General features: G+C 35.7%; 1 protein-coding gene across 1 annotated transcript in view; it reads right to left on the bottom strand.

Annotated features, from left to right (window-relative positions):
* Window positions 1-22067, bottom strand: part of LRP1B (LDL receptor related protein 1B) — a 1905856-nt gene that overhangs the window by 294110 nt on the left and 1589679 nt on the right. The window contains exons 45-48 of the mRNA XM_082395829.1: window positions 13954-14146; window positions 13203-13328; window positions 8292-8420; window positions 5997-6116 (exon numbers count right to left, since the gene is read on the bottom strand). Coding sequence (XP_082251955.1) covers window positions 5997-6116; window positions 8292-8420; window positions 13203-13328; window positions 13954-14146 — 568 coding nt within the window. The remainder of the gene's footprint in view (window positions 1-5996; window positions 6117-8291; window positions 8421-13202; window positions 13329-13953; window positions 14147-22067) is intronic.

Genomic DNA, 22067 nt, shown 5'->3' with positions numbered 1-22067 from the left:
ATGTCAGACTGTTAAGAGGACTGGAGGTTCAGGGATTTCACAGTAATGGAGTTTCAAAAATGGTGTTGGGGGCTCAGGTGGAAGTAAGTGTAAAGAATGGCTTATAAGAAGAGTGGAGGGGCTTCCCTGGTGGCGCAGTAGTTGAGAGTCTGCCTGCCAATGCAGGGGACACGGGTTCGAGCCCTGGTCTGGGAAGATCCCACATGCCGCGGAGCGACTGGGCCCGTGAGCCACAACTACTGAGCCTGCGCGTCTGGAGCCTGTGCTCTGCAACAAGAGAGGCTGGGATAGTGAGAGGCCCGCGCACCGCGATGAAGAGTGGCCCCCACTCGCCGCAACTGGAGAAAGCCCTCGCACAGAAACGAAGACCCAACACACCCAAAAATAAATAAATAAAATAAATTTATAAAAAAAAAAAAAAGAAGAGTGGAAATGTGGAGCAAGTAGAAAACAGTCTTGGATGGAATTCTAGGAATAAAAAAAGAAACAGAGGAACTCTAACCAGACGAAAAGAAACTGTAACTTTAAAGTTGAGAAGAGTGGTTAGGAAATAGTATTTAAGAGAAAGGCAAGGGGAAAAATGAGGTAGGGGGTCAGGAGAACAAAAATAAGGCTACTGAATCTTGGTGAGGAGGGCAAGGGCAGCCTATTAGAGTGGGTGAGATGTGCAAATAGGAACCGATTGTCCCTGTACTCCTAATCCTATCTCTATAGATTCCATGACTTGATACAGAGTTTGGGAACCACTAGAGGGTTAAATAGGGTGATAAGTGGCAATGGAATTGGACATATTAAGTGGTTGCACAATTCCATAAGCAGCAGGAGCAAGGTGGTTGTGGGGATTAATGTCTCCAGCATTTGTAGACAAGGAAAGAGAGTCCTGGAACAGGAGAAACCCATGGGAACAGTGACAATGTCACTTCATAAGTAAGCAAATGCTTCTTCTGCCAAAACCTCTACCTCTGTAGTCCCTCAACCATGTTCCTTTCTCATGTTGTTTTGGTCAGTCAAGTATTGAAATGTGTTTCACCCTTAGGGTGGGTCTTGAGGGAGAAAGTTGATGGGATCTCTAATTTGCCAAGTGAATATGAAAGCTTTCTGACAACTTTTCTTCAGGCTAAAAGTCCTGGAAAAAAGAGAACAGAAAATTACGTAGTCCAAATAAAGGTAACCTGAGTGGGAAATACTAGACTCTTCCCTCCAGATAGTACAAAGGAAAAAGTACACCTACAAAATGTGAGTGGAAATATACCACAGCCACACCAGGAATAGCAACGAGATACGACAAAGGAAGATCTGACAGGAATGGTAGCTCAAAAGTAGCAGCAAGAGAGAAAGTAAAACCATTCTTTCCCTCATATACTTTCTTAATTTTCCTATTTAATCCACCTTATTTTCTCCATATCAGTTAAAATATTTAATCAGGTAGGAAAGATATAAAATCGATTAGTCTTTCCCTAGTTCTTAGGATGTTCCTTGTAAATAACCTAACTCAACGTTTTCTTTTCCAACTCTCCTACCCAGCCTGTAGCAAAGGGAAGGTGACAAGGAAAAAATACATGAAATGTGCTGTCATATCTCTTCTGTTTACTTTCAAACCACATCTTTTATTGAATTCACTGCTTAGGCTCTAAGGATATGCGAACCCGGAAGGAATGATGATTTCCTCTGCAGGCACGCTTATCCTTTTCCTTTAGCTTGTTGTTTGTGGAATCTTCAAAGTTTTGCTATGAATTTGGGAAAAAAAGAAAGAAAAACTCACCAGTTTCCTCTCCTCTAGGTCACCTCAGAAGTACTTAGCTCTCCAGTACACCTAAAGGTGTTCAGATGGCCCAAGGAAGTTCATGTGCTTCTCAAAGGGAGTATATTCATCTCAACAGGGAGCGAAGGAGGGATATTATGCACTCTCTACAAATCTATTCACTCAAACTCTGACACAACCAGAAGAGGAATACAGAATGACAAACTTTCTGAACAACTCCTTAGATCCTCACCAGCTAGCTTGATGTCTAAAGCTCTCAGTCATGAAAGGAATTGCTACAAAGGGGCAGTAATAAAAGATTGATGAGTATTTGGGGTTTTGCTTTGCTTCCAAAGGATAAGAAACCAAAAATAACTCCTTGCAATATCCATTTCCACTCCGTAAATAGATTCTTGGACTTGTGGCATTAAAAAAGAGTAATGTTAATTACTATTAACATCTAAATTAAACAAACAAAACTGTAATAGTACCTCAAATAATTTACGGATGATTCCACCATAGCCTCTCTCCACAGCCTATCAAAATCTCTCTGTATTTATTGACATTTTTAGTGTACTGTTTAAATTGTGTTATATTTTACTTTATTTACATTCAACAATAACACGTGGTTTGTGTGTGTGTGCATATATACATACAACAAAGCACTGCATCCCTATGTTGCACTAACTATAGAAACAAAGAAGGAGTGACTGGAAGAAAAGGCTTGGAGAAATCATTCATTTTTCATTCTTCCTGAGCCTGTTCATGTTCCTTTTCCTTCATTATCTTTTAAGTGCTGTAAGTGTCCATGTGTTTGACGGACGCACATCTGAATTAATGCTTTATAAGAAACTGGCTTATGGAAAAAGGACCCACGTAAGTCTTTCCTCTATAGCATGAAATGTGCCCTACAAGGATACCATGTGAACAACCTTAATATGAGAGAAAAATCAAATCTAAAAGATGCAAGTGTAATAAGTAACCTTTCACCTAAAAAGCTACCCATTGGTTTATCCTAAGGAAGCTAGTCCGTTTACTCAAATTTATTAATTTTTAGTATGTAATATAGCGTGTGCTTGAGCATTTGCAGTTTCAAATGTACTGCATTAGATAGGAAGAAATTCAAGGCATAAGATTTTGTTGTTGTTTCATAAGATATCCAATTGTCATGATCTCTTTACTATTATCACAAAAGAAAAGTTTTGACAGAAACTTGATTCTCAGAGTAGTTCTGTCCCCAACTATATGGCTGAGATGGTTATAACACAGAAATCGAGAGTTTAGATTAAAAAAAGGGGAAATAACATTTTGAGTTATTTTATTGTTATTCAGCAGCTGATACTGATATCAGTAGGCAGAATGAAACCTATCTACACTTTTGGAAGACTGACGGCTTCAACCAGCCACATAAGAGTTTAATAAACACATACCATGTACTATATTTCATAAACCCAAACACACTAACTTATTTACTGCTTTTCAAAAAAACCGTTTTCCAAGAAAACCCACAGTAACTGATTACATTTCCGTAGCTCTTTTTATGAATTTTGTTTTAAAATCTACTTTCTGTATTTATTATTCAGTTTCTTCACATTCTAGCTTGATATTTTTATTTTTATCCTAGCTTAAAGTTTTCATTATATTCTCCTTTCCTGCTTACAAATAACTAATAGAACATACCCATTTTCTGGTCTACTTCTAGTTTCCTTTCCTCCCTTCTTCCAAATGCTTATCCATTTCCCTCTACTTACTCCCGTATCTTACTACATTTTATCATTTTTAATATTTTATAAATAATATGAAACAATAGTTGACTTAATTTTCAAATGTACTTGGCTCTTCCTAAACTACAGTGTCAACTTAGATAGTAAGCTACTCAAGTGTTAGATAGTAAGCTACTCAAGCCAAGGTCATATATAGTCTAAGACAGCAGAGTAACTTCTCAGTCCTTTATCAGCTACAAAATAATTTGTACACATTCTGCCCTCTTCCTCAACTTTTTATAGCCTTCTCGTTACAACTGTACTTCACACATCTTTTCTTTACCATTAACCTTTTTAAAGAATAATCTGTATTCACTGTCTTTACTCTTTCACCATTCATATTCTGTTTCAATCCAATGTGATCTGGCTTTTCCTTGCCATTGCACTGAACTGACTCTCTTGAAGGCAAGCAAGAGATTATCTTCTATTTGCCAATTACAGTGGACACTCCAGTCTATGCATGCCCTCTTGCCTTCTCTATAACGTGAACTTTTCCTCCTTTCTTGAAAAAATCATTTCTTGTGAAGCTCTTTTTATTAATCCTGTGGTGTACTTTTCCTTTTTATATTAGTATCTTTCATTTTGAACAGGTCATTCTGATGCACTCCCTTAAAACAACTATTACACCATACATCCTTTGAGCTCTCTCTGTTTAAGAAGTCCAAAATCAATACTTCTGGTCTAAACCTACTACCTGAGCTCCAGATCTATATTTACCTATATACCTTTCAAACAGTTCCATCTGAATGTCTACAGGTGCTCCAACCTCAGAATGTGGACTATTCTTATTATCTTATCCCCATCTCACACAAACAAAAGGCACACAAAAATAAATTTAAAAATTAATGAAAACAAATAATATTTTAAAAGCATACAAAACACACACACACACACACACACACACACGTATCTCCTCTATTCCCATGCTTCCTCCATGTTTATTACCACAAAAGACTTGTTATGCTACCTTTTAAAATGCTGTTATATCTGTCTCTCTCCTCTTTATTCTTAGCTTTGGCTGCTGTAATAGGCTACTGTTTTGTCCTTCTGATCTCAGTATTAGAGTTTTCATTCTAAAAATCATAGGTTTTTTTTTCCCCTTTTTTTAAACTTTCTGTTGACTGCAAGATAAAGGTCATGTTCTTTAACATGGCACCAAAAAATAATCTTCATTTCCTGGTTCTTTCTTCTAACTTGCCTCATTTTTTTCACCACTCCCCAATATGCAATCTGGCTCTAACCATATCAAATTACTTGCAGTTTTCATTATTGGTCCTTCTACTTGAAATTCTCTTCTATTTTGATCATTCTACCTTATTTATACTTTAAGACTCAGCTTAAATTTAATCTAGTCTATGAAACCTTTCAGGATACTTCCAAGCCCAAAAAAACAAAATAAAACTGTGTTCTTAATAGTGCAATCATAGCACCTTATATTCATCTTCACCTGTTTAAATGACTATCTTTCACTTAGAGTTTGAACTACTTGAGGGCGCACACAGAACTTACAAATATTTTGTCTCAGTCTTTAATGAATTTTCCAATAAAGTATTTCAATGGATGGAAAGATTTTTAAAGGTAAATTGGTTTGGAAAGATCTGTTGGGTCCAGGTTTTAGGAGACCTTAAATGTCAGACTAAAAACTTGTCACTTATTCTGCAAACATTGGGATGCTTTATCTGGGAAGTGATAAAAAAGTAAATGTTTACATAGCATTTACTATATGTCAAGTTCTATTCTAATACTGATATACTTTTTTAACTATTGTCTTTTTTTCTTACAGTTTGGGAAACTGAGCCATGGGTTGGTTAAGTACCTTATCCAAAGTCATGCAGTTAGTGGTGGGGCTGGGGTTCTATCCCAGGTAGTCTGGTTGCTGATGTGTCACAGTAGTTACTATGGTAAAATGTTAAATTGTTTTAGCATGACTAAAGATTCAGATCTACTGGAAAGAGTAAAAACAGGGAGACCAATAAAAGGGCTACTTTGTTAATCCAGGCTCAAAGTAGATTGAAGGGGAATATATCTCAAAGAATTGCAAGATTTGTTGATGATTGGACATGTGGGTGATAAAACATGGTGGAAGGAGGAACCAAGGATAGTACCAAGGTTTCCTGTCCAATAAGTAGGAAAATGATGAGAGCATGGGTAGGAGAGAGAATTAAGGAATGAAGGGGAACATTTTGGAGCAGTAGATTCAGTATTATACATTCTGGTAGAAATGTCCCATAAATAGGGTGGTTGAACTGAAAAGGTGAGAAAGAATTTTGAAGTGAGCAAAGAAAGAGATAGAAACAGAAAATATAGTCATACTTTTCAGTTGACTCTAGTAACTCTCCTCCAACAGCATTTACCAAAGTATGGTCCATAGATGCTAATTGTTGTTATGTATCAAAAGGGGGAAACCATAGTGCTCTCAGGAACACACTTTGGAAGAGTTTAGGAAACACTTGGCATGATAATATTCCGAGGCTGATACAATATGTGTTTACCTTTACAGTCTAATTCATCAGAGTTGTCTCCACAGTCGTTTCCACCATCACATAACTTGCTGTGAGGAACACAACGACGATTGTAGCAGGGCTTGAAACCTCTTCGACAGCTTCTGTTTTCTTACACAGAAAAGTAAAAACACATACTTGGAGGGCTTATAGAACTATTTTTACAAAAAGAAGATCACAGATGAGATCTCATTCACAATAACCGGATTGTGGATCTATAAAACAAGTGCTGTGTGGCATCCAAGTTCTGGGTTAGAATATCTGTGCGTTATCAAGTAGTTCATGCAGTAAAAAACCTTTCTGACTGTTTTAACCTCAGTGATTCATACTCGGAGACCTCGTCAAACTATACTCACATTATTGTTTCTGGCATTTCTGTAAGCTAGCGTAGAAATAAACATGTATCACATACTTAAGTCTGAAGAAATGAATCTCTACCTCCAACGTAATAAAGACACACCAACACCTATCCCCTCTCTCCTTTGTACCCCACAAGGATTTTAAAACAAGGAAAAAAGTGTCGAAACATGTATCCCTGAATCAGAGAATCCAAGAGTCACCTACTTATCCATAAATTTCTCTTAGAAATCATCTTAAAATGTCTATCCAAATTTTCTAAGCAGAATAATAATTGCCTCTGAATTCTATTTATCTTAATGAGAGTCTCCTGACATTTTCTGATTTGGGGCAGAAGGTACCACTCACAATAATAATAGCTGTCATTTACTGAAAAGTAATTTTGTGCCAGGCTCTATATTGAGCATATGTAAATGTACATTTGTTTATTTAATGCTCCCAACCATCACCCCATCTAGATTTGCTTGGTAGTGAGAAACTAAAACATAGAGAAGTCAGTACCCTTGTTCACGCTAGTCACACACTAGTACATCTGGGAACAAAGATTTAACCTCAAGTGCGATTCTAAACTCTGGAATCTATACCTGAGATTGTCAAACTATAGCCTGCAGGCCAAATGCAGCCTATCAGCCTGTTTTTATATAGCTCTGAAGCTAAGAATGATTTTTACAGTTTTAAAGGATTGTTAAAAAAATAGAATATGTGACAGGAGTATATATGGCCCACAAAACCTATAATACAAGTTGACGTTTTACAGAAAAAGTTTGCTAACCCCTTCTCACACAAATATTACCTGACTTCTAAGAAGATAAAAATAATGTGAAATATATTCTCAAGCCAATTAATAATAATGTGAATTTGTAAGTTGATTATTATTACATTTTTATATGCTTTAATATTTTCATGGTGTACAGGATACAGCTGGTGATTCAAGCAAACATGTCATTTGAGGTAAATTCCCTAAGAGTTCAGTTACATACAAATTATGGACAAATTACATTTGACTGTCATTTTAACCAAGGGTGTTTATTCTGCAATGTAAAAGAGTGACATAAATTTCCCAAAATCCATCCTCCTCTTGTTTTAACTTTCTCTAATATAAGAAAACAAAGGAGAAAAATGGAAGCCAAATATAGCAATTCCAGATATAGATTCCTAAATTCTGCAGAGCATATAATACCAGTACTATTGTATTACAGCACAAAAATAAATCAGACTAATTTAGAAATAATCTGGATCAATTCTATAATAACTATTAATGATTGCATAGACACAGACTTTCAGGAAAAATATTGTTGCAGTGAGGGCAAATAACAGTTGCTTACTAGGGTCCAAAAGCCAGTCTCTACTTCCAAGGGAGAAGGAAAGGTTGACTACCACTTGGTGTCACCTACAGAGGCACAGATGGTGGAATTCTATACTTAATGGGGACCATGGCTAAAGCAATCAGCCTTTGTACCTAAGGACACTAGCTCTGGGACAATCCTGGAGGCAAAAATAGAATGAATAAGACTTTGATATCAACACAACAACATGCTATTGACTGATGGTGGACTTTTGCTGCAGAGTAAACCTGCAATATCTACCCAATAACTGATATTTCTGACATATTTTTAGGAATGTAAGCCTAACACATTTTGCTAATGATGAATAATGAAGCAGCTCAAACGACAGGCTCCTGCTGTATTTAAATTTATACTTCATGCATGGAAAACCATGAGGAAATTCTTCAATGAATATCATGTGTTTTGGGTAGGAAATATGGTGCCCCATTTGAATAAGAACAAAGCCAAATCATTTGCCTTAGATCTACATGCTAATGAGAGGCATTAAGGAAATCATACACATAAACCAAATGGAGACAATCACACCAAAAACTATAAAAAGAATTACATTCTGAAATGAGTAAATCATACATTGGAAACTCACCACAGTAGAGCAGTTTTTCATCTGATTTATCCTTACAATGAGGAACGCCGTCACAGGTGAGCTGGTAATCAATACATTCTCCATTTCCACACTCAAACTCTGAATAAATATTGCAGGAAGAATTTTTAGCTGAAAGGAAAAAAGCCAACGTTTTATACAATAACAAACATTTTTGATGTCATAACAATTGTTTCACTTAATCTTAATTATAAAAATAAACTAAAATTTATCTAAATATAAAATTAATAAAGGACAGTGGTTTATGGCATTTCTTTACAAAAAAATTAAGAGGGACACTTTTTATTGTGTTGTCTTCAACCTTCCTTTGCAAATTTTTGGGAATTGCCTGACTTTATTTTTCTTTTATGCCTGTTTGTGTACTTTGTTAATTATTTGGTGACTGTACATGTGTGGAGAGAAGGAGGGGTTTAAATCTGGGGGACTATATTTATGAATCTTGCTTAACAGTGTATGTTAAAAATAAATTTTTAAAAAGAGCCAGTTAAATAAGCTCTGTACATACTGAGAGTGTTTTTGTATTTTCTTATTGAAATCTCATATATTCTTCAATACATTGAAATTTTCCAGTATATAGAGTTCTTATCTTTGAATGCTTGAATTTATTCATCTCAAATCTCACCTCCAACTGGTCTTCCTCCCCAACTACCTGCTGAAGAAATCTCTGTAGCAGTTTCTATCAATCAGAAGTACTGGAATTGCTGAAATTACTTTCATTAGCCTCTTGCTCTATCCATGGTGAGAAGTACCAGGGAGCAGACCCTCTCTTCCTGCTACCCATGATCAGTACCTACTCCTTGAAATGCATGGGAATCTGTAGGAAGTGCTGGTGGAGGACAATGATAAACTGGAAAGCATGTGCACCAGATGCTTATGGGCTCCAGTGGACCACTGCCATATTGTCCCACTTCTAAATGTCAGGATTTTTATAAGACATTAAAAGCCTGAGTTTTTATGTGGTTTGCCCAACTTGTGAGTACCGGGCAACAGCCATGAAGACAAAAAGCTTTTCTACAGTTAGGTTTCATCCCTGGAGTGCCAGTATGTTACCCTTGTCTTAGAAAGACCTCTCTTGGGGAAAACAGACTTATTTTTATTGTTAAATAATAGATTTACTAGCAAACTTTTGGGATGCAATGTTTTGGTTGTATTACGTGCTATTCGCTTGCATGTACTCATTCCATTGCTTGTTGAAAAATTGTACAGTGAAAGTCAGTCATATTAATTATGTTGGAGGTAATTAGAATTCATTTATTTCTACTAATGCAGGTAACACAGCTTAATTTTATCATTTACAATCAGTTTTTAGGATTTATTTCAGGAATAATCAATTAAACAGCCACAAATACTGTTTGAAGTTTCCAGTGTTTTATTTCTTTATTATCCTAGAATTTAACTCATTTTACTAGAATATCTATCTTATCTACCTATTAAAGATTTATAATTTAACTCTTTAAATGATAGCATCCCTCTCTAAAGGTAATTTTATTTTTCTTGGTGCAGTCTAAACTTCACTGGTCAGTAGCTAAGGTAGAATGCCATTTTAGAGGAAGCAACAAGGAATTAAGAATCTAAAAATATCATTAACTTTAAAGAATTATTGTCTTTAAGAAGAGTGCTGACATTACTGCACACAATCACCTTAGATCATGAACTGGACAAAATTCATCCATTTACTGAGAGTCCATTAGAATTCCTAACTTATTTTGTCTATTTTAAACATATCCTGTTTAATTTCTCATTTCCAGTGAAAGCTAATTGTTATGATGGCAAATATCGTATTTTGCTTTTATAATCATTGTGCCTTTAAGGAAAAAATGAAAATTATTCATGATAAATATGGTTTATCATGAAAAAACAAACATTGTATGGGCACAATTCTTGCTTAGGTATGTTCATTTGAAGAAACAGTACTGAGTATTTTCTGCCTCTTTCTAGAAACAAAAAATGTGGTTCAGCTATCCTCAATTCTCTTACAAGGTAATTGCTTCATCTAATTATATTTGCTATTCTTATTTCTGTTATGGGTTTTAATAAGGTTAGCAATGTTGTGTAAAATGGAATTGCCTAATCTTTTTGTCAAGAGTTATGACAACAAATGGTTTTTCCTTCCTTTGCCCTCAGGTAGGTGTTAGTAAATGGTCCTTCACCCCTGTAATGCTGCCATTAACATTCATAAACTGCTCTGGGTGAACTAATTCAGAGGTCGACACAGATATGCCAGAAACATCCTCATTTCCTAAAGATGGATTTGACAAGAAGAAGCCAAGAGTTACTTTTCAATCTCTCTGCTGGACCACAGGATTTCAATATGAATGCACAGTGGATACAAGATACTTCTGTAAAGATTTGTCAGCTCTGAGGAATCCAATATCACTCTACAGTTGTACGTGAATACAACTATGCTTGTTTCAAACTATAGTTTTCTGTCTGAGTCATTCCCTCTCATCAATAGTGAGAAGCAGGTGGCTTAGTAGGGACAAATGTATCTAATCTATTTTTCAGCAATGACAGGCATCCTCTGTATACAAATAAGCCTTGCTGTTCTGAGTAAAGGCATTGGTTTCCTACTGGCCTGTAGTGACCTGTGAAAGAAACATGAGTGATTCTAATGCATGGCTAAAACTCCAGGCTTACAGATAGCATCAGATCCAGACCATTAAAGAGGAAACCACAAAGGCAAAATGAAAGAGAGAGTTTAAGCAATTGCGTGAGCAATTCAGGGAAGTGTTAGGTGATGAAGAAATGTGGGAATTTGTGGCCCGAATTATTGAAATATGCTATCTTCTGACCAATTACATCATTCCCTTGTTTTCTTTGGCATATTCTTTTTTTTTTTTTTTAAATTATTAGCACCTTTAATTATTATTTATTTATTTATTTATTTTTTGGCTGTGTTGGGTCTTCGTTTCTGCGCGAGGGCTTCCTCTAGTTACGGCAAGCGGGGGCCACTCTTCATCATGGTGCGCGGGCCTCTCACTATCGTGGCCTCTCTTGTTGCGGAGCACAGGCTCCAGACGCGCAGGCTCAGTATTTGTGGCTCACGGGCCTAATTGCTCCGCGGCATGTGGGATCCTCCCAGACCAGGGCTCGAACCCATGTCCCCTGCATTAGCAGGCAGATTCTCAACCACTGCGCCACCAGGGAAGCCCAGCATATTCTTCTTTTTTTTTTTTAATTTATTTATTTATTTATTTATTTATTTACTTACTTACTTACTTACTTACTTATTTATTTATTTATTTATTTATGGCTGTGTTGGGTCTTCGCTTCTATGCGAGGGTTTTCTCTAGTTGTGGCAAGCGGGGGCCACTCTTCATCGCGGTGCACGGGCCTCTCACTATTGCGGCCTCTCTTGTTGCAGAGCACAGGCTCCAGGCGCGCAGGCTCAGTAATTGTGGCTCACGGGCCCAGTCGCTCCGCGGCATGTGGGATCTTCCCAGACCAGGGCCCGAACCCGTGTCCCCTGCATTGGCAGGCAGATTCTCAACCACTGCGCCACCAGGGAAGCCCCCGGCATATTCTTAAATAAAAGTCTTTTACTTCTTTTGCTAAGAGATGCCCTTTTGGGTTTGGTACCAATTTGCAAAGTGAGAAAATACGTATATGTTCTTGCATTATGTGCAGTAGTTTTCAAAGTAAAGAAAACGATGACAAAGTGCTCATATTAAAATAAAGAACAGGGACTTCCCTGGTGGCGCAGTGGTTGAGAGTCTGCCTGCCAATGCGGGGGACACGGGTTCGTGCCCTGGTCCCGGAGGATCCCACATGCCGCGGAGCGCCTGGGCCCGTAAGCCACAATTGCTGAGCCTGCACGTCTGGAGCCTGTGCTCCGCAACGGGGGAGGCCGCGATAGTGAGAGGCCCGTGCACTGCGATGAAGAGTGGCCCCCACTTGCCTCAACTGGAGAAAGCCCTCGCACAGAAACGAAGACCCAACACAGCCATAAATAAACAAATAAATAAATAAATTTAAAATAAAGAACAGGCAAAAGAGAACATCCTCTTGGTATATAAAGACCAAAAGAAGACTAAAGATGAAAAATACTTACAGCTTATGATACTTATTTTTATAATGTAGATATATCCAGCTTTATTGATTTTCTAAGATGAAATATATGAGATGAGGAGAAAAAAAAAATGTCAAAAATTGACACATCCTAAGAGTGAGTTCACCAATTTCCAATTTTCCAAGATGCTTTTCTCCCATCTTTCTTACTCATGAATAGTCTTAATATTAAAGAGAAATTAACCCTTTTTATGTTGCTGGCTAATTTTTCATGGCAGTATTGGAACACTTGAACCCTTATTTATAGTGGAAACAGTTTTGGAAACTTAGCTGTTAATAAGTATTTACTGTAATGGTACTAATTAAAGATTGTAATGCCTTTGGGAGATATAAACATCATGCGAGGCTGCAATGTTACATTTTTAATTAACAGTTTGGAAATGATTACAAATAAGCTGTGTGAGCCATTCTTTCTCATTTACATAGTCTGATGGACTGTGAATGGGTTTACTACAAAGCTACTAAGCTACTGCCTGTACACTGCTTTATTTCAGCTATAATTAATTTCGCTATTGACTGAATCCTCAAAGTCATAAACACGAGTTTTCAGATGATCATTGCTTGCAGGTATTTCTCTAGCTAATCCAACACCTTCCAGCCCAGAATCAGGGGGACATAACATTTTTCACTGTTTGGGTTATCATTACCTATCACATGGTGCTATAGGTAGCATGGTAAACTGAGTTCTTTTTAGAATGGAGAGACAAGACAACCAGGCCTCTAATACTGGAAGAGAGTACAACTTCATAAATATACTCAAACAATTTCAAGGTTCATGTGTGCCATTTTGAGCAGTTATATCACATTTCAATCCTCTTTACTTACTCACACATCTGTTGTCATTCAGCAATATTCGATCCCCCCTGCAGGAACAGTTCACTCTTCCGTTAGGAGTTAAAAGGCACAGGTCATGGCAACCTCCATTCAGTAACGCACATGGAGAAAGTTCACCTGCAATGAACAGGTTTTACTGGTGACATTTTATATTGAATTCCTAGTCTATGTTAATATAGATTAACAGTAAACTGTTAGACAGCCTCAATCTCTCAAAAATATCTCATGAACAAGGAAGATTTGGGATTTTGAAACAAATCTAAATATTCCAAAAGATAAGAACATTAAAAATATGTAACAAATCTCTACATTTTCTAACATATTTGTCATTAAACGCACTAGTAGCTCTAGAAACCACATGCATACTGCAGACTGCAATTTTGTAGGTATTCCAGTGATTAAAAAAATTTTAAGGCCAGATGCAAAGCTTGTTTATCAACAAGTATTATTTTCTTGGAAATGATTTGAATGTTCAAAAATATGAAGAGTAAGTATGAAATAGAAATCCAGAAGCAAATAATTAAAAATGAATTGTTCCTCTGGTGATAAATTAAGAACTACAAAATTTTCCATAAAACTTTCAGATAATTTCAATATATTAGATAGTCAAAGCCTGAACACTAGCCCCAGAAACAGTAAGAAAACAAAATCCAACTATTACTTAAAAACATAAATACATTTTTCAAGAGATTATATAATTGAGAAATATATTTGTAACTTACAAATAAATATTGTAACTTACAGCTATTGGTGTCATTGGCAACAGCTATGATACCCATTGGTTGATGTGGAATATCAGAACGAAGAATTTTTGTATCTCCTCCCGTGTACTTGTTGGAACGCAGGATAGCTCTTCTTCCCCAGTCTGACCAGAAGATATAATTGTCATACACAGCCAAACTGAGAAAAGTCCCTGGCCCAGATTTGACAATTACCTGGAATAAAGCAAAATATCATATTTTTTTAAACGAAGATATCCACATCTATTTTTGCTCAAAAGAAAAAAGAGAGATTAAGATTATTTCTGATTATTGAAATAATCAGATTAAAATACATTTCACTAAATGTACTATCATAATGTGTTTATAGTTCATTTTAAATGTCTTAACCATCCTTAGCTTTTGCAATGTTTACTTAATATTTTGCAGTATATTTCTATTTAATAATCATTCAGTTTGTTTAAGCAGTTGTATCTTTTTAGCATTATAAACCAAAATTATCATGACAACAATATGAGACTATTAGTACTAAACATTTATTTATCATTATTAAGAAATCTTTAGATATACAGTAAACACTCACTAAGCTCTCAGAACTATATACAGAATATATAGTTCAACTGATCCAGGTTATTCCTTTAGGAAGCTTACAACATGAATAAGTTAACCAGATATACATGTATTGGCAATAAAAGTTTAAAAGCAAAGACCAAAAAGTTTCACTCAGACCAAGATGAAGTAAAAGGGTACAGATTTTCCTTCTCAATAAAACAACTAAAAAAAAAAAAAAAAAAATATATATATATATATATATATATATATATATATATATATATATATATATATAAATAAAAGGAGGCTTTTCAACACATTGGATATCAGGTAAGGAAGGACAGTGATTCCTGAGTAACAGGAAATAAACCACCTGAGTCCCATAACCTCCACAGTTTATAGCCTGAGACAGATTCCAGGTAGCAACACAGTGCAAAGAAACCCAACAGAGTCCAGGGAACTCTCTGAGTGGATATATCTGAGAGTTACGGGAGGGTAATATGGTTAGCTCTCACAAGGCAGAGTGTTGGAGAGGAGAAGGCAACAGAGAGAGGACTCTGGATATCTGCACAGGGTCCTTCTGGAGTTTTAAGCACATGCCTATGTATGTGAGAGAGTTACTGCAATCTGGTGAAAGAGTCACGCAAAAGGATTAGAGAGAAGAGTTTCCAAAATTTACGTGGGTCCAAGAATCACACTTGCTAACGCCAACCAGACTTAAAATCTTTCTAATTCATGGGACTCTGAGTAGAGTACTTGGAAGGGTCTTGGCTCAGCAGCGGGGAATAATTAACCCTAAACTCTGTTCTACTTCAGTCTCTCAAACGTTAACAGCAAATCCTGAAAGGATCAAACTCTTTCCAGGTAGCTTAACTGTTTACCAAAAGAAAGCTCAAGAATTTTAATGGTAATATGTAAAATTTTACCACTAAACTACTATGGAAAAAAAGATGAAAACTAAGAAAAGTCACAAATCAGTGACCTCAGCTTCCACCTTAAGAAAGCAGAAGAGAAAATGTAAGTTAAATCCAAAATAAAGGAAAACAAAATAAAAATCGAGGAGAAAGCAAGGAAATAGAAAAGAGGAAAAAATCAGAGGAAAATCAATGAAACTAAAAGATGGCTCTTTGATATCAATAAAATGGAAAACACATAATGATGAAGTGAGTTTTATCCAAGGAATACAGAGTTATTTAACATTTTTAAATCCTATCAGTATAACACACAAAATAAGAAAACTCATATGAAGATCTCAGTAAATGCAGAGAATTTATTGGTTGGATCTAATATGCATTCCTGATAGAAACTCAGACTAAAAATATGAATAGAAATAAAACTAGGAATGAGACAGGAATAATCATTCTTACTACTTCTACCCAACACTGTCCTAGAATTTCTAGCCAGTATAATTAGGCAAGAAAACAAAAATAAAAAGCATTCAGACTGGGGATCAGACAAAGTCTGATAGATCACCTAGGCCTGCCTTCACCAAGAATCTTGTTAGGTCAGTTTAGTGCATTTGGGGAAGATGTTTCACTTTTTTTTTGAATTTTAGTTTGCTCATCTTAAAGATGGGGCTGATTAAAATCCTCCCTTACCTCTGATACTTCCTCTTAGTAATTGTCCATCCACTCACAGCCCATTCACTCCCTGGCTATAAATTTCTACTTTTCCTTGTATTTAGAGTTGACCTCAATCCCTCTCCTCTATTGCAAAACTCCATTGCAGTTGTCTCTATACCTATCCTGATAGTCCTGAATAAAGTCCGCTTTATTGTTTTAATAGGAGTCATGGATATTTTTTCCTTAACACATTCAATGTAATACTACTGAGGAAAAAAAAAAAAGAAAGGATGAATTATTGATGTATGTAACACTGTGGATAAATTTCAAAATAATTATGCTGAGTGAAGGAAGCCAGACAAAAGGGAGTACAAGGTATATGATACCATTCATATAAACTTCTACAAAATGCAAACTAATCTGCAGTGAAAAAAAACCCCAGTGTTTCCTGTGGACAGAGTGGGAAGCGGTAGGGTGGAAAAAGAAGGATTAAAAAGGGAAATGAAGAAATGTGTTGGGGTCATTGATATGCTCATTATCTTGATGTGATGGTGGACTCACAGATAATATGGGTGTTTGTGTGTGTGTGCATGTGTGTGTGTGTGTGTGAAGACTTTTAAACTTTAAATATTTACATTTTAGTGCATGTCAATCAGATCTAAATAATTTTTTTAAATAAAGGCCAAAAATTTCTTTAAAATATTTTCAGAAGTAACATTAAGTAAATATATGGGACTGCAACTACATTTGGAAGGACAGGATACATCAGAAAATAGACGTTTTTATTGTCTAGTCATTTTACTTTGCTTTTCCTTCTAAATCCAATCCATAGGTGACCTATCCAAATAGTTCCTCTGAACTCTTTAGCAAATTAGTGAATGAACAGAGGGATGGTTTAAATGTGAGCATACCCTTGTTAGTTGAATGAAATGCTCAGATTTCTAGAAAAGAGAAACCAATATGAGTTTTCTCTTGTAGCAAAGAGATGAGACATAATTTTAGGAATAGAACAGTAAACATACAAAAGAAGAGAGGAAAAAAAGGACCTTAAGCCTTAGAGAAGCGAAGAAATCTACAAGAATTTGCCTCTAAGGCAGCAAAAACTTCAACAAACAGCTTTAAAGGCATTGATGTAGTTTATTGTATTTTGTTTGGTTTCATTTAGAAGAAAGCTTTGCCTCCCTATTGTGGACAAATTACATGAATAGAGACATGGTGGCATACTTAGAATAAAGAAATGGGCTTTTTGCCTTATCAACATCCTAATCAGGAGGGCTTGATAATCAACAACCAATTCAGAACTATAGAATTTACTCAGTTATCTCCATTTTAGAAACCATTGTGGTATAATGGGACGGGCTCAGAAGGCCTACATTCAAATGGCAGCATGGTCATTCTTGAGCAGAGCAGATTTGGGGAAGATGTTTCACTTTTTTTTTTTATTTTAGTTTGCTCATCTTTAAGATGGGGCTGATTAAAACCTGCTTCAACAACTTCACAGGGCTGTTATAAGGATACATACAGAAATGTTTTGAACATCTTATATTGCCATATATACATATGTATATATACATATGTTTGTATTTATTTAATTTAGCTGTCAGAGATAAGTTTGATATTAACTTTTGTGGTTTTTGCCTCCAGATCTGTTATAAAATAATTATTTTTGTATAAAAATCAAATTTAGAAACCTCAATAGTAATATTTTTATAGAAATAAATCAATTTGATTATTTGCCTTGGAATATTAAATATGCCAAGCAGAGACCTAGCTAGATTACTCTTCCCTGTAATCAGAAAAAATAAATAAAAAAGGAATTTTCACAGGAATGATGACTGCATGGGAATGGTCACGAAGAAACAAATATTTGGAAAATACCCTTCCTGGTGCCACATGTTGCCTTCTTAGGAATTAATACATTCTAGGATTAAATCATTTACTGACTACTAAAATTGATGTGGTTTGGAGAAAACAGATAGTCTTGGGAATGTGGTAGTTTAAAAAAAAAAAATAGTCCCCCCTCTTTACTCCATCCTATATCAAATTCTAAATTATTATAAGGTAATTAGCAATGTCATCTTCCTGATTTCCCAAATTTTTCCTCATTCATTCTGAATTAACTGGTAATTACCCTCTTATAAAAACAATTACTTCATTTTTATTCTGAATGTATAAGTAATTTCTGTTCTATAGAGCAATATTTCTCAAGTTTTAATGTACATGCAATTCACTTTGAGATTTGTTAAAATTCATATTCTGATTTACTAGGTTAGGAGTGGAACCTCAGATTCTTCATTTCTAACAAACTTCCAGGTGTTGTTGATGCTGCTGTTTGGGAGCTCACTTTAAAAAACAAGAATTATAAAACAGAGAAAAGTACAAAAGAAAATAAATAATAATCTTACCACACAGATCTAATTACTTATCATTTTGGATTAAAGAATATATATATTTTTTTTCTTTACAAATTGACAGGCACATGAGCACTCCAAAGTTTCGAGATATAAGTAAAATCAATTTTAAAATTTTAACTTAAAAAAAAGCAACTATCTCCAATCTTCAACCTCTTTAAAGAGGGGAAAAAGATGTCTTTCTTGACCTGTCATACATTAGAACATCTTATATTACAGAGGGACAAGATAAATCTTCCATATGTTCTCCTGTGCTTAGAACAATTTTACTAATCTAAGTGCAGGTCACGTTGCTGTATAATAGTGGTTTTCACCTAACCTCCACCCTTCCAAACACACACACACACACTGGAGCATGGGGAAAACTAAAGCTAAAATGCACTTTTTTGCCCTATTGGAAATCTGAAAAGATGGCTGATATTTAGTAAGTGTACGAGTTTAATTTAATATTCCTCATTTGTATTTCTTTGGAAATAACATGTTATTCCCTAGTCAATATTTCATGAGTATAAAAGATCACCTGTAACAATGTTATGGACTGAATGTTTGTGTCTCCCCAAAATTCATATGTTGAAATCTTAACCCACCATGTGATACTTGTAGGTGGAACATTTGGGAGGTAATTAAGTTTAGATGAGGTCATGAAGGTGAGGTCTCTGTGATGGGATTAGTGTCCTTATACGAAGAGGAAAAGATCTCTCTTGTTCTCCTTCATGTGAGGATACACAGCTAGAAAGGAGCTGCTGCAAGCCAGAAAGAGGTCTGTCACTTGAGCTCAAACATGCTGGCATGCTGATCTCAGATTTCTCAGCCTGGAACCCTGAGAAATAAATGTCTATTGTTTAAACCATCCAGTCTATGGTATTTCGTTAGAGCAGCTGGAGCTGATTAAGACAGTTTTACTTTTTCCTTTTTGAAGGGCCAGGCTTTAAGATTTATATCTGCTTTAAATTTCAGTAACTATTCTTTTGAATCAACATAATAAAGATTGCTGGTTAAGAAAATGATAACTTCTATACTGTGCTTTCTGGGAAGATTTTCCTGAGAAAAGGAAGGATGAATAGGGGGTAGGACGGGAAAGAGAAGGAAAAGCTTTTGGCAGAGGGAATACATGGTGCAAAAGGCAAGAGGAAGGGGGAACATGAAATGCTGGGAAAAGGAGCAAAGGTTAAGTGAGCATTATTAACACTCAGACATCTGGGGAGAGGATCCCATGATGAGCCTGGTGAGAAAGGCCAGAAGGGCAAATATGTAGGACCTTCCTTCCTATAGGCTAAGGTTGTGAGTCTGAGTTCTGTTCTGAAAGTAACGGTAAATTTAAAAAAATTTTTTAAGCACTTTAAGGTCATTATTTGTTCGGAAAGATTATTTTGCCTCTGGTGTAGAGATTAGATCAGGTAAGAACAAAAAGAGTTTCAGGGACACCAGTTAAGATCAACTGCATTCTTCCAGACAAAGGATAATACTTTTGATATTTTGAGCAAGAAAGGTGAAGAATACAAATATTAGGGGAGTATTTACAAACTAAGGACTCTCTATTTCCCTTTCTACCAGAACCCACAAGGGTTTTCGTCACTCATTCATTCATTCAATCATCCTTTTACCATTGTTTTAGTAAACAATAAGAGCTAACACTTCATGAACGCTTACAACGTACAGGGATGCGTATGTATGGTATGTATCATACCAAATTTAATCTCACTCTACCCTATATGGTAGATACTATTCCAATCCACCTTTTATTGATGAGGATTGAAGCTTAACAAGCTTATGTAATCAGCCCAAGGTCACAGATTTACTCAATGATTTGAGGCTATTTCAGACCCAAAGCAACTAAGATCTGAATTAAATTTTATATATAAAATTTGCCTTGGTTAAAGAGACAGGAGAAACTCTTTGATATTAGTAGATGTGTACGTGCTGTCCTTATTATTAAATCTATGCTCCTTCAAGTTAGGAACAGTAGTAATCTCTTTGCACCCCTTTTCTATTCAGTATATTTTATGTGAACAAAATAGACATTCAGTAAGCATTGCTAAATCACTAAGAATGAAAAATAAATTATGTTAGTTAAACATAAATAAAAATAGTTATTTTTTATGGATAAGGAGTAGTTATTCTTATGACAATGAAAGTTTTTCTATGTTGTTACCAAAAGTCATTTGGTATACAGGAATTTTTATAAATTTTAATACTGATTGAACTTAGTAGTTTACTTCTTTACTTCTGCTGACACACAGAAAAGGGAAAAAAGCAACATTAAACTCAGTCTATAATTATGCATGTTACTTTCATAGGGTACAATAGGTTCCACTAAGAATTGAGCTGACTTTAGACGTTTCACTGGTTACAGTTCAATGTGGAAAAGAGAAGTGAAATCCACTAAATTACACTTTCTCATCTCCCTATTAAACATTTTTATCATAATTTCATGAATACTGTACCTTGCAAGCCTAATCAGCATCTTTATTTACAATGCAAAAGCTTTGTCCTCGTAAATTACACTCTACCATGTTATGTGGTAATAATATACCATTATGGCATAATTTTCAGGCACTTTAACCTTGAACCTATAAATAGGTTCATGTTTCAAAATAGTCATGTTCATTCAGATAATGTATTTCTTGACAAAGTCACGTAATCTCACGTGTGTCCTCATAGATGGACAATTAAATTGGAAATCCACAACTTCAACTTCAATTGACTTGAAGTTATGTGTCAGGAAATTTAGTCACTAAAAATATGCCTTTGCTATCTTGAAACTTCACCGGTCTTTATTGGTAGAAGCACGGCAACTAATCAAGGAATAAAAACATTGTTTTATAAGCCAGACAACATATTTCCAACACCCAGATGCTAAATGTTAAACCAAACAATTTAAAAGCCAAGTAAACAGGAAGCTTCCCAAACACCTCAGCTGATTGCCTCACTGACAAGATCATAAATGATCATTATGAGAAATGACAACTTGGCCCCTCCCATGGCCAGGCATGACAAAGTGTTACAGATTGCAGAGAAACAACTGCAGTTGCTTTAGCCTGGGAGAGAATGGTGATGTGATAAACCAGCAACTTAAAACTGAGAAATATGTAACTTAAGAATAGATGGCTATATTTAACTTGCCTGAGTGAGTTTGCAGAACAAATATAAAATATCTAAATGTCATTAGTGTCCAACCAAATTTGAAAAGAACAACATTCACAGCAATCATCTAAAAGACTGCCTATTGTGTGAGAGGAGTTACCAGCCTTTGTTAGAGAGGCAGACCCTTCTGAGAGAGATTAGAGAATGAATTACTTTGATTTCACACTCTCTCTTTCTGATCTCTCTGTTGATTACACTCAACCAAAGGCCAGAGGACAAGGAAGCCATTTGACCACACAGGTAAACCTTCAGGAGGACGAGAACATGGAGGAGGATGGAGAAAAGATCTGTAGATATGCATTAGAGAAGTAGTAGAAAGAACCCTATTCTGAGACTCATTATTTTTCCTTGGATAGCTTTTTGGCTTCTTGGGACTCAGACTCTTAATCTGTAAGATAGGATAGTAAAAGGTAATGACTCAGCTCCTTTCCCAGAGAAAGAGGATGGATAATATATTCCCTTAGGTCA

Source organism: Balaenoptera borealis (genome assembly GCF_965194805.1).
Source record: "Balaenoptera borealis genome assembly, chromosome: 6".
Classification (NCBI taxonomy): Eukaryota; Metazoa; Chordata; class Mammalia; order Artiodactyla; family Balaenopteridae; genus Balaenoptera; species Balaenoptera borealis.
Note: the sequence above shows the minus strand (reverse complement) of the source record. Positions and strands in the feature narration are given on the sequence as shown.